At 45.0% G+C, this 13,790-nt stretch overlaps 1 protein-coding gene across 1 annotated transcript; it reads right to left on the reverse strand.

Moving 5' to 3' along the window:
* Positions 1 to 6,709: 6,709 nt before the first annotated feature.
* On the reverse strand, positions 6,710 to 10,989 carry LOC109753980 (uncharacterized). The gene is made up of 8 exons (XM_020312903.4): positions 9,613 to 10,989; positions 8,803 to 8,886; positions 8,503 to 8,542; positions 8,343 to 8,404; positions 7,919 to 8,016; positions 7,595 to 7,662; positions 7,402 to 7,509; positions 6,710 to 7,308 (listed from the first exon to the last, which is right to left on the reverse strand). Exons 1-8 carry the CDS (start codon positions 10,880 to 10,882, stop codon positions 6,915 to 6,917), a joined length of 2,124 nt encoding a protein of 707 aa, XP_020168492.1. The 5' UTR covers positions 10,883 to 10,989; the 3' UTR covers positions 6,710 to 6,914.
* Positions 10,990 to 13,790: the final 2,801 nt, after the last annotated feature.

Here is a 13,790-nt window from a genome sequence, read left to right on the forward strand (position 1 = left end):
TATCGTTTTTTGGTACTAACCTATTGACATAGTGCCCAGTGCCAGTTGCTGTTTCTGCTTGTTTTTTACATCGTAGGAAATCAATACTAAACGGAGTCCAAACGCAACGAAACTTTTGTGGGTTTTTTTGGACCAGAAGACACCGTATGGGCCAAGAAAGTACTTGAGGGCTGCTTCGAGGGGAGAACAACCCACCAGGGCACGCCTGGGGGCCTAGGCGGCGCCCAGGTGGGTTGTGCCCACCTCAGTGGCCTCCCGCACCGCCTCTTTGCTCTATAAATACCTCAATATTACAGAAACCCTAGGGGAGTCGACGAAAATCAATTCCAGCCGCCGCAAGTTCCAGAAACACCAGATCCAATCTAGACACCATCACGGAGGGGTTCATCATGTCCATTGGTGCCTCTTCGATGATGCATGAGTAGTTCTTTGTAGACCTACGGGTCCATAGTTAGTAGCTAGATGGCTTCCTCTCTCTCTCTCTCTCTCTCTCTCTCTCTCTCTTGATTCTCAATACTATGGTCTCTTGGAGATCCATATGATGTAAGTATTTTTGCAGTGTGTTTGTTGGGATCCGATGAACTTTGAGTTTATGATCAGATATATGTTTTAATCCATGAAAGTTATTTGACTCTTCTTTGATCTTTTATATGCATGATTGATTATAGCCTCATATTTTTTTCTCCGATATTTGGGTTTTGTTTGGCCAACTTGATTTATTTATCTTGCAATGGGAAGAGGTGCTTTGTGATGGGTTCGATCTTACGGTGCTTGATCCTACTGACAGAAGGGGAAACGACACGTATGCATTGTTGCTATTAAGGATAACAAGATGGGGTCTATTTCTACATAAATAGATCTTGTTTACATCATGTCATCATTCTTATTGCATTACTCTGTTTTTTCATGAACTTAATACACTAGATGAATGCTGAATAACAGTCGATGTGTGGAGTAATAGTAGTAGATGCAGGCAGGAGTCGGTCTACTAATCTTGGACGTGATGCCTATATAATGATCATTGACTGGATATCGTCATGATTATTTGAAGTTCTATCAATTGTCCAACAGTAATTGTTTTCCCACTGTTTGCTATTTTTCTCAAGAGAAGCCACTAGTGAAACCTACGGCCCTCAGGTGTCTTCTTTAATATATTTGCCTTCGCGATCTATTTTATTGGCTTTTATTTTCAGATCTATTAAACCAAAAATACAAAAATACTTTTCTGCACTTTATTTTATTTGTGATCCATTTATCCAATCTATTACAACTTTATCCCGTCTCCGTTCCAATTTCTTGCGCCGTTGCCCGAAAGGGATTGACAACCCCTTTAACACGTCGGGTTGCGAGTATTTGTTATTTGTGTGCAGGGGCTGTTTACGTTGTGTTGCGTGGTTCTCCTACTGGTTCGATAACCTTGGTCTCATCACTGAGGGAAATACCTACCATTGTTGTGTTGCATCATCCCTTCCTCTTTGAGAAAATTCCGACGTAGTTCTAGCAGACATCAGGGGGTTAATCATAAGCGGGATGCTTGTTCAAGTAAGAACAACATCCAAGCACCGGTCCACCCACATATCAAATTATCAAAGTAGTGAACGCGAATCAAACCAACAGGATGACTAGATGAGATTCCTGTGTGCCCTCAAGAACACTCTGCTTATTATAAGAGACTGTTCCGGCCTATCCTTTACTACAAAAATGATTGGCGTATCTTGCTGCACTTTTGTTACCGTTACTGTTACTTGTTCGTCATAAATTATCTTGCTATCAAACTACTTGTTACTGAAGCGTGGGATACGCTCCAGTGCTGGCATATGTAAAGTATCACCAAAATATGCATCTCATTCACTGTTGTAAGATGTTCTTTCTCATATTGTAAGATGTCCTTTTTTATTGAGATGTATACAGACAAATTTTAGTGTGTTTGTTCAAACAATTCAGTATATATGTAATCTGTATTAAAATATCTAAAGCATCTTACATTTGTGAGCGGGGGGAGTAGAAGTTTAGATACTCCCTCCATTCACAAATATAAGATGTTCTAATCTTTTCGTGAATCAGGTGTATATAGAGGATATGCACGTTTTAGTGTATTTGTTCATTTATGTCATTTCATATGTAGTTTATATTAAAATATTTAGAACATATTATAATTGTGACCCAAGGGAGTGTCTATTATGATTGATTCGAAAACTAAGACACCCCAAAAAAAGATGACGGCCGAACCCCTCCCCTACGTCGTAAAACAAGTCTAAGGCGAACTCCACCACGAAGACCCAAAACAGACGCGAAGTTTGTCCATTTTTTACCAGCCCGTAGGTGCGCCCAATGTAGAGGACGCGTTTAACATTTGAGGTCCAGAGTTTTGAATTAAAAAATGACCCAGAAGTCCAGTCTAACATTAATAAAACTTAAAACATAAAATAAGCCCAATCTACTTGTCATCTTCGTCATCTTGGGTTAGGTCGACGAATTCCGGCGCGGCTCATGGAAAGGCATGCTGCCACGTCGCCAACGCCGCATCCGGTTGTGCTGCCGCCTGCGCCGCATCCGACTGTGCCGCCGCCTCATTGGGCCTCCTCCTGCTGGCCCCGACCCCGATAAGGATCCACTTCCACGGGACTGTTGCATCGGCAGGTGGTGGAGCGGCGGCTAGGGCTAGATCTCGACTAGCCGGGGCAGGAGGAAGAAGATGGCTGGTCAAAGGGAAGGAAATGGACTGGCCGGGCCCCCACGGCATGTGTGGCATTAAAAAGGACACGCACGAGGAGTTTCTATGGCTAACGTGCAGGCCCAAACGCAAGCATGGGCTTAAAAATGACCAGCGGGTGGTGGGTGGGTGGCCGACACGCGGGCCCGAGACGAACACCGAGCGGACGCATAGCACGTACATATCATATCCGTGTGGTCTCTAGCAGTGGGGGCTAGTGGTGTCTAGCGGGGGGCTAGTGGTGTTTGGCAGTGGGGATGGTGACTGGGCCTCCCATGGGTGGTGTGGAGGTTGAGTGGAGGCTCGACAACGGCTCCCGACATGTTGCTGTAGTTGCGAGGTTGCCGTGGTGCCCATGAGGCTGGTGGTGACTATGGCTGTGGTTGGCAACATCGACGGGTGGTAAGGATCCCCCTGTTTCTGACTCCTTGGGTTGCAACTTCAATTGCCCTAGCATGTTACCCCATTGGCTCATTGTCTTATGGACCATATCTCTGAGCCTTTGTATAGGCCATATGACTTGGCCATACCCTCTAGGTATAAACCTGTCAAATTCATGTATATTTTATTGAATTCGTGAACTTTTTTGAAATCGCAAATATTTTGTAAATTCACTAACATTTTTTTCTAATCGAGTTTATTTACTTATTTTGAATTCCAGGACAATTTTATAAATTCTTGAAGTATTTTTGAAAACACAAATGTTTTTTGATTTCCCGAAAATGTTCATAAATTTGAGGGTGTATATTGAATTCACAAACATTTTTCGAAATTACAAACATTTTCTGAATTCATGAACATTTTTTGCATTCGCGAACATGTTTTCTAATTCATGGACACTCTTTGAATTCACGAGTAATTCATTTATGTTTTTCAAGTTCTAAGAGAAGTTTATTTTGTTTTTGTTCGCGAGTAATTCCTTTTTTGTTCTTTTCTTTGATCATGATTTAACAACAGTCAAGCTAGACACAGAAAAAATAGCGACCGCAAAGACAGTCGAACCAAACGAAAAGAATAGCGAACGGAATATGGGCCAGCCAAACTACTAGTGAGACCGGAGAAAGAAGAGGAAGCATGGCGCCGTTTTTTTTAGGCCTAACATGCTTTACTTTATTGATCAATGGTACGAATTACAGGGATAATAGTAGTATCAAAAGGGTTTAAAAACCACACATGACGACCTTCATCTAGATGTAAAGTATGCCTAGCTAGACTATGAGCCTCCTTATTGGAGAAGCGTCCTTCATGAATAAAGGAGCAAGAGAGGAAATCTATAGCTATATTGTTGATCTCCTTCACAACTGGCGCAATAATCCCAAGAGCCCGAAGAGCCAACATAAGTACCAAGAAGCATGGCGCCGGTTAAGGGAGCTCCTAATCAGCGCTTTGAGCGCCGGTAGCCGGCGCTCGCAGCTGATGTGTAGCGGGCTGGCCCAACACCAGCTCAAAAAGAAATACGTGAAGAAAAATAATGGGGCGTAGTAGGAATCGAACTCAATACCCCACGACTGCAGACTAAACGCACTAACCACTGGTCCACACTCATTCTATAGTGTAATAATAGGAAACAACGCTAATTAACGTTGCTTTCCATAGGACGTTAACTTAAATTTGAAAATTACTTGAAAAGTTCATCGATATTGAAAACAAGTTCATCACGATTTTGAAAAAAAGTTCATCAATTTTAAAGAACCGTTCACCAAAAATGAAAAAAATTCAGGATTTAAAAAAAAGTTCACCAATTTTGAAAAAAATGTCATCGATTTTGAAAATAAGCTCATCAAATTTGAAAAAAGTTAACCAGTTTGGAAAAAAGTTCACAAATTTGAAAAAAGGTTCATCGATTTTGGAAATAAGTTCATCAAATTTGAAATAAGTTCATGAATTTGAAAATTAGTTCATCGAATTTGAAAAAAGTTCATCAATTTTTAAAATTAGTTCATGGATTCTGAAAAAAAGTTCATCGAATTTGAAAAAGTTCATCAATTTTGAAAATTAGTTAATGAATTTTGAAAAAAGTTCATAGATTTTGGAAAAAGTTCACCAAATCTGAAAAGAAAATCATCAAAATTGTTTAAAAAGTTCATCGATTTTGAAAAAGATGCTCACGAATATGAAAAAAGTTTCACGAATTTGAATAAAAGTTCATGGATTTTGAAAGAGAAGGTTCATCGATTTGGAAGAAAAAGTTCATAGATTTTGAAGAAAAAGGATAAAAAACCGAACAAAAAGACAAAAAGGAAAAAAGAAAAAAGAGGTGCGAAGAAGATATAATTTAGCACAGGAGGTGAGGCTGGTGGTTTGGTTAGCGCAGGGAAGTGGCGCACACCCACGCCGGTTAAAGGCAAAGAAACAAACCGGCGCACACCCACGCTGGTTCCTGGGCTTGGCTCATTTTCATTATTATTATTTTTACCTTCAAAAACTACTACGAGTGTTGTGATTCGACGCCACCCCTGCTCCCCCCAGCGCTCACCGCGCCCTCGGCATCAGCTCGAGTGAAGACGCCACCGAGATGACCCCAGCCACCCGGCCACCACGCATCCGCCGCGGATCTCCCCGAGCCACCTTCGGAGGCAGGGGGCCGCCACCACCGCGGCGAGGCCAGCGGCAACGGCGGAGGAGAGGAGGTGCAGGGGAGGGGCCCGCCGGCGACGCGCGGAGTTCCCCGAGTCGTCCGAGCGGAGCGATGCGGGGGTCGGTCGGCCCGTCAAGAATACCAATTAGATGAAATGTCGTCAAGATACCGCCACACAAATATTAGTAATCCTAAGTCCTTGGCCAGAGCAGTGGCTTCCCGGCAAGCAAGAGCTTCTAATATTGTCGGGTCCATGGGTCCGTGAAAGACCAACGCCGAAGAGCCAACATAAGTACCAAGAAGCATGGCGCCTGTTAAAGGCAAAGAAACAAACCGGCGCACCCCCACGCTGGTTCCTGGGCTTGGCACATTTTCATTATTATTATTTTTACCTTCAAAAACTACTACGGGTGTTGTGATTCGAAACGTCAACTATACTGTTTAGTTTCAAAACAAGGTAACCAACTAAGGGTGCTGTGCTTACCAACCCTTTTGTCTACTTATTCGGTACCTTCAGGAATCTGTTCGTTTACGGGTTTTTCCTGGTTTTTACTCCGGTTATTTTTCTTTTTTTGTTCATTTTTCTTTAACATAGTGAACTTTTCCCAAATTCGAAACTTTTATCAAAATCAATGAACTTTTCTCAGATCTGTGTTTTTTTTCTCAAAATCCGGTGACCTTTATTTGAATTCGTGCACTTTTTAAAAATGGATAAATTTTTAGAATTTGTAGTTTAAAAAATACATGAACTTTTTTTCAAATTGGTGAACTATTTTTTATCAAAATTGATGAACTTCCTTTAAACCCGTGAACTTTTTCCAAATTTGTGAACTTTTCTTCAAAATTGATGAAGTATTTTTCAAAATTTATGAATTTGTTTTTCAAACTCATGAAATTTTCTTCAAAACTGATGGGCTTTTTTTCAAAATCATTCAACTTTTTTCAAATGCATGGTCTTTTAGCTCATGAACTTTTTTCCAAATCACCGACTTACTCCAAATTTAGTGAACTTTTGCCAAAGTTCATATACTTTTTTTTTCAAAATTAATGAGCTTTTTTCAAATCCATGAAATTTTCTCAAATTTAGAAAGAAAAAAAACATTTCTGCGAGCTTTTTCCAATTTCTATAAACCATTCTGGGTTGTTTTCATTAGTTTTAAGATTTCATTTACAATTTTATTCTGTCATTTTCATGTACATTATTTTGGGTATATAATTGTATATCTTAATAAATAAAGAAAGGGTCAAAAAGTACGGTTTCCTCATAGTGGACAGTAATATTAGCACGACCAAGTGGTTATTTGCAAATACTCCCAACCATTGTTTTTCCTTTCCCTAACTTGCTGAGCAGCTTAAAGTGATCACAACACCTTGTCAGTGCCATCTGAACCTGTGAGAGCCCAGAAGCAGATACAACATATAGCCACAGATGTCCTTCAAATCTATCTGATTCAGGAAAAGGAACAAGAACAAAAGCTGTCAGCAGGGATCAGGCTGATACATTGACCACCACCTATATATACCTTCATTAACACTAGTTTTCCAGAACCCTACCTTTTTACATGCACGGCACAGGAGCTCCTACAATAATTCTGGCAGAGAGAGAATAACAAGATACTGGCTCTATGACATTAAAGTGAGATGACTCAACGCTCTTGCAGCGATCACTACCAATACGCAGCCAACAAAATACAGCCAATACGAGTGCCCCGACCGGCGATCCAGAACCTGTGCCTGCTTCTCCCCGCGGGTCTCTAGGGAGTCATCCGAGTCGGGTCCCACTCGCTGCCATTCATCAGATTCATCCTCCGAGTCGGATGACCCTTGCTGCCATTCATCCGATTCGTCCCCCGAGTCTGATCCCCATTGCCGCCATTCGTCAGATTCATCCTCTGTAAGGCCTGGCTTCTCGCAGTGTTCACATACTAGTGTTTTTTCTTTTCGTTCCAGGCAGACATCTACAAGCACCTTCTGTATGCTCCTTGGCATACGGTTTAGCGGTACAAATTCCAAGATGCTGAAAAGATGGAAAACGTGAGAATAGGTCAGTAAATGGTTCTTCCAATTTTGAAGTAGATACGGATTTTTTTTTCATTTCAAGTGCTAGTACCTGTCTAGAGCGCCAAGGGCAACCATGATTTGAAGCTTCATGGCTTCAGTTGTTGATGGATCACTCAGAGGTGACTGCTTCAGTAGTTTATAGAAATCGTCCAAAGCTCTAGGGAAACAAGAGGCGTTATATAGTCACACAAACAAAGTGCAGTTCATAAAGTTTCCTCGTATATACACACACACATACATACCGTAAGCAGGAATCTACAGCCATGGAAGCACCTTCTCCATCACCATTATAGGAAGCATAGTTTACCACCTGCACCAATTTTTTTAAGGATCTAGGTAACTAGACAGTTCATATTTTGGAATACAAATACGCTAGTGACGGCTGTGTCTTATTTCAAGAAACTTCAAAAAAGAATTTGAAGCTCTGGAAGGGAAGATGTGTGCACAGTTTGAAGATAGAAAACGAGACGAAGTTGAGGACAAAGGTTTAGCAAAAAGAACACGATGGACTCAGAATATGAAAACCTGGACTAATTAAGCCTGCAAGTCACCAAAACAGAACTTACTGCCTTAATATCAAAACACAGAGCTGATGCTGGACACCAGTAAGGTAGTGATTTGCAGCATGCATCGCAAGCTGATCCCTGAGAATCCAACCATTCATCTGCAAAGGACCAAACACCAAATACATGTGAATATTCTGGTCATCACAGTCAATTCACAATATACGCAGAAGCAAACAATTGTTCTGTAACAATTTAGCGGATATGCTTGCTTGACAAAATTTCCAACAATAGTATTATTGACTTGAACAAGATTTACAGTAATGCTGCATATTAAACTGAGAAGACATTTGCAGAGGGTATAGTAAGGAGATTAATTCTGAATCAAAACTCTAAGCATGAACATCTGCATCTCAAGATGTGGTATATTACAACCAAATCAATCCCATAAAAAAGTAGTATTTCAAGGAGTGGACTTATCAATTACCAAGTTCCCTGAACCAGCGTTGAGTCAACAGCACTTGCAGAGCACACTGTGAAGCACTCATCCTGGCAACAGGCAGCCAACAGCAGCAGCAGCAGAAATCAACACAATGTCATGCAAATGAAAATTCAAATACAGGTAAAGATAGCAATGCACGATTTACCTCTTAAAGTATTTGACCACTGGGTTGCCCATGTCAGGCCCTGCAATTTACTCGACAAAGAGTTACATACAAAAATTGGGGAAAGAGATGATACAACTTCTCAAGGGGGCATTTTTTTTATGAGAGGGGGGAATCTCAAAGTGCTTGTTCTCTGGATATTTTTTACATAATATGTCGTGGTAGGCACGAGATAGCATATCATTTCAAATAAACGGTACCAAAAAAACAGTGCATAACATAGATAACGAAGTAAATACGGAACATAAACGCAGATCAATATGAACAAGAAATGTGACTTGCCTCTTATCCTGTGCTCGGCTTGAATTTCCTCTTCTTCCAAGATTCCTCCATCACATCCAACAAGCGGCTCTTCGGACTTGTTTCCTAATTCAAAAAATAAACTGACAGTCTGCCAACAAATCCAACTGGGAGTAAAATGCAAATTAAAATGTGTATTTCCTGTTTAATTAGAGAAACGGAACAAGTTGGCTCATCACGGCCTCGAACCCCATAAGCACGACGCTAATTAAGGAAGTCATGTACCAATCATTCCACAGAAATCATGAGTCGTCTTGGCTCTATGGTCTATGCCAAACTGACAGTCTCTGCCATGAATGGTTCTTCCAACTTGTTTACTAATAATTGCCAAAAAAGAACCAAACTGACAGTCACTGTGAAAATATGCAATTGGGAGTAAAATGCAACTTTTTCCCCTGTTTGATTTGAGGAACAGAACGAGTTGGCTCATCACCACCTCACATCGCATAAGCACTATGCTAATAAAAGAAGTAATGTACCAGTCATCTCACACAAATCCTGAGTCACCTTGACTCTCTGCATTGACAGTACCGGCAGCTGTTTCACCTTGCATACTTGCAACTAACCACAACATGAAACATAAACTCATGAAGGTTACGGAACTGGCTGTTGATTTTCAAGTTTGATGAACAGCTAAATATAATGAACACAAACAGTCTAATGTCAATAATGTCAAAACTAAAACATAGCTGTCCTGAGTAAACACTTAACCAACCAAGAGTTCAAAAGATATAATGCTGAGTAAATCATATGACATGAGGTATAAGGGGAAAGAAGGCAGAATAACCAGACCCTGGGTCATGTTGTTGAGGTAACTGGGGAAGGCACATGGGGAGAACATTGTACTGGGGCAGTACCGTCCGGTCGAAACAGGGGCTAGTCCCTCCACAACCGCACTTTTCATGCCAACGGCGATGACCCAGGCCTTGTCATGTTCCCCACCCACCTTGGCCATGATGTAGAGAAGATCATCGTTGCGCACGCTCAGGGTGGGTAGTAAGAAAACCAGTTTCTTCAGCTCTAGCTTATGGGTCTCATGGTTCCACAGCTCAGGCAACAGAGCAGAATATCTTGGGTCAACCGAGATATTAGCGACATCAACTCTGGTGTGCTTGCGCCAACTTCTCCAAGAGATGTTTCTGATCCATGTGGTGGCTCTCCAGCCTTTCCCCTTTATCATGCAGTCAGGTTCATTGGAGCCTATCTCGACGAATTTGATCAGACCGTCATAGCAGGCGACATCGTGGAAGCATTGCGCCGAGTGGCGAGTGAGACGGTAGTAGGGTGCGATGCAAACCCCTGTCGCCGGGAAGGGGATGTATTTTACGACAGGACGCTCGTCGAACAGGTCGCAGAGGACAGTAATGCCGCGTGAGATATCGACCCAGCCCAGCGCGCTTGCTCCGACCACGATCTGCTTGGAGGTCGCATAGGGGCGCAATAATGCTGCGTCAGACTCCGATAAGCCCAGCGAGGCCTCCTTCTTGCTCCAGGAACATGTCTCTGACGAGAAGACGTAGGCATCGAACTGCCACTGCCAGGCGTCACCTCGGGCGGTCCAACTGCGATCGAGGAAGGCGACGGCGTAGCGCTCGCCGCCGCGCGGCAAGAGGCCAAGCTGGTGGGATTTGACGGCCTCGACGCCGGGGGGCTCCGGGAGGAGTTGCAGTGAGGGCGGCCCCGCGGCGCCGCGGGCCGTGTAGACGAAGTGGTGGGTGGAGATCCGCCTCTCGCTGGGGAAGCTGAACCTGACGCGGAAGAGGACGAAGGCGGCCTCGGCGCAGACGACCTGGGGCTCCTCCTGGAGGCCGGGGCAGTGGACGGAGAAGTAGGAGACGCCCGGCGGGTCGACGAGCCAGAAGGACGCCTCGACGGCTCGGCCCTCGGCCGTGCGGCCCTCGGCGGTGGTCGCGTTCCGGAACGCCGAGATGCGCGCCGTCTTGCGGAGTAGGACCCAGTCGGGATAGGCGGAGGAGCGTGGGGAGGCGGCGGCGGCGCCGCCGGCGACGTATGGCCCGGTCAGGGAGGAGGGGTTGAAGGAGGCAGTGGTGATCCATGCCATGGATCTCTCTAGAGGTTGAGGTCGCCGCGGGCGGCGCGGCGAGCTAGGGCACGGCCGCGGGGAATTGGATTGGCTTTCTCTCTTGTTTTTTCTTTTTCTATAAGCTCTTCAGTGTGGCAAACTTTTCTTTTCAGTTTTGGGCGAATACCGAAGAGTGGGATACGCTCCAGTGCTGGCATGTATCACCAAAATATGCATCTCCATTTATTATTGTAAGATGTTTGTCCCCGATTGAGATGTATGTAGACGAATTTTAATGTGTTTCTTTAATCAATTCAGTATATATGTAATCTATATTAAAATATCTTATATTTGTGAGCGGAGGGAGTAAAAGTTTAGATACTCCCTCCAAAGTTGTTTTAATTTTTTCGTGAATCAGGTGCATATATAGGATAGACACGTTTTAGTGTATTTGCTCATTTATTTCATTTCGTATGTAGTTTATATTAAAATATTTAAAAATATATTATAATTGTGACTCAAGGGAGTGCCTATTATGATTGATTCAAAAACTAAGGTACCCAAAAAAGAGAGGGAAACGTTTGGGAACGGACGATCGGCCAGTCTCCTCCCTCACGCGTGTCGAGTGCGGGGTCAGGAGCCTTATCTCCTCCACCGCTTCTCTTTTTTTTATCCACAAACGTAGTGCGTCTTCATCCTCTATCCAATCCCCTCCCTTTCCCTTCCTCCATTCCATCTCCAGCGAGAGCTCTCCACCACACCATCTCCTCTAGCCATGCCGGCAGGCGAGGTCGCCGGCGTCGAGGGTGGCCGGGCTTGTGTGTTGCAACCAGCCACGACGAGCAGCCGCGCGGCCAAGGCAACAGCCTGGCCATGCACCGCCCCACGCGCCTGCTGTCCTCTGGTGTCGTGCCGCACGCTCCGACGAGCCTAAGCTATGAGCAGCGTCGGTCAATGGAGAAGATGTGAAGCTAGGACCACGTCGTGGGATGCTGCAACCGGGGAGGCATGAAAGAGTTGCGACAGGTTGGGCGGCGTGCACGATGCTGGAACCGGCCAGCTTTTTTGCTGGAACCGGCGACACGAGGTGCTACAACCATCCCAGCAAAATGTTGGAACCAACAGCCGCAACCTCCAGTAGTTTTTTTTTGCTTCAACAATCCATTGTTTTTGCTGGAAGCATCAAGCATTTTTGCTGGAACCAACACTTTTCCATGGATGCGAGTACAAAAGCTTTTTGTGTGTTTTTGCTGGGATCGCAATTTTTGGGCGGCCGGCAAGAAATTTTGCTTCAACCAGCCATCTGTTTTGCTGGAAGCATAAAGAATTTTTGCTACCACCTTGTTTTGATTTGTTTTTGCTGGAACTAGCCTAAAAATCGCTACCACCTTCTTTCTATTTTGTTACTACTGGCAAGTGATTTTGCTACATCCAACGCGGCGGAGCTGTGACCCCCGCGACTGCGGGGACCATTTTTGCTGCAATCGTTGTTGGATTTGCTACTAGCGGCGATGTTTTCTGCTACATCCACTAAAAGGCATTCACTGGTGGTCGGCGTCGAGCTGCAACTGAAATAGACTAGCAGGGGAAGGTTCTCCGGCAAGCAGCGGAGGGGCGGCGAGGGGTTGGGGTGCGAGCGCCCGGCGGCCGGTGCCCTCGCGGAGCTGCACATGGAGGCGGAGTCGTGTGGGGCAGCAGCAGGGGATCGGGAGGAAGAGGATGAGTCGGGAGGAAGGAAGAGGACGAGTCAACGAGGAGAACCAGATCGGGGGTAGATATTTGAACGGCTGCGCCAGATCGAACGGCTGCGCAGCGACCGGCCAAAATTTGGGCCGGTGCGCCGGCGCAGATTACTACCCAAAAAGAGATGACGGCCAAACCCCTCCCTCCCCCCTAAAAAATGTCTAAGGTCAACTTCAACACGAAGACCCAAAACAGACGTGAAGTTTGTCCTTTTTTGCTGAGTCGTACGTGCGCCCAATGCAGAGGACACATTTAACATTTGAGGTCTAGATTTTTGAATTAAAAAATAAACAACTCAGAAGTCCAGTCTAACATTAATAAACTTAAAAAAATTAAATAAGCCCAATCTACTTGTCGTCGTCCTCGTCATCTTGGGTTAGGTCGACGAACTCCGCCGCCGCTCATGGAAAGGCATGTTGCCACGTCGTCAACGCCGCATCCAGTTGTGCCACCACTTGCGCCGCATCCGACTGTGCCGCCGCCTGTCGTTGGGCCTCCTCCCGCTGGCCCCCGACCCCCATGAGGACCTAGCCTCGTGGGCATGCTTCCCTGGCTTGCCATGATCCACTTCCACGGGATTGTTGCGTCAGCGGGTGGTGGAGCGGTGGGGCGGCGGATAGGGCTAGATCTCGACCAGCCGAGGGCGGGAGGAGGAAGAGGGCTGGTCAAAGGGAAGGAAGTGGACTGGCCGGGCCCCCACGACACGTGTGGCATTAAAAACGACACACATGACGAGTTTCTATGGCTGACGTGCAGGCCCAAACGCAAGCGTGGGCTTGAAAATGACCAGCGGGTGGTGGTTGGGTGGCTGACACGCGGGTCCGAGATGGACACCGAGCGGACGCATGGCACATACGTATCATATGCATGTGGACGCAAATTGTGCCCAAATTTAGGACAAAAATGCGTCATGACGGACACCAAACAGTCAGAATTTGCTTTTGCGGGCGCGCATTAGGCCATGGTTTTTTGGCCTCGCGGACACAAACAGTGGTATCTCGGGCCCACTAGGAATTAAATCCTGATGCTCGCATTTATCCTGGATTTATTTCAGGATTTTCGGCGATGCGCGTTCAGTGAGAGGAGACGTTCTCCTCGACTACGAGTGGCCTACGATGACTTCGTAAAATCTTAAGATGATATGTTGGCTCTTTCCGGCCTGGCTCTTCACCCCATCTCCGCTTTGCCTCGCGTGACAAATAGC

Source organism: Aegilops tauschii, chromosome 3, assembly GCF_002575655.3.
Source record: "Aegilops tauschii subsp. strangulata cultivar AL8/78 chromosome 3, Aet v6.0, whole genome shotgun sequence".
NCBI lineage: Eukaryota > Viridiplantae > Streptophyta > Magnoliopsida > Poales > Poaceae > Aegilops > Aegilops tauschii.

Excerpts from the sequence above, each read along its gene's own strand:
- LOC109753980 (XM_020312903.4), bottom strand. The coding sequence starts at position 10,882 with ATGGCATGGATCACCACTGCCTCCTTCAACCCCTCCTCCCTGACCGGG. Across the intron at positions 8,017-8,342 it reads ACGCTGGTTCAGGGAACTTG|ATGAATGGTTGGATTCTCAG; the intron begins GTAATTGATAAG and ends GGTCCTTTGCAG. Across the intron at positions 7,510-7,594 it reads GCTGTAGATTCCTGCTTACG|AGCTTTGGACGATTTCTATA; the intron begins GTATGTATGTGT and ends TTGTTTCCCTAG.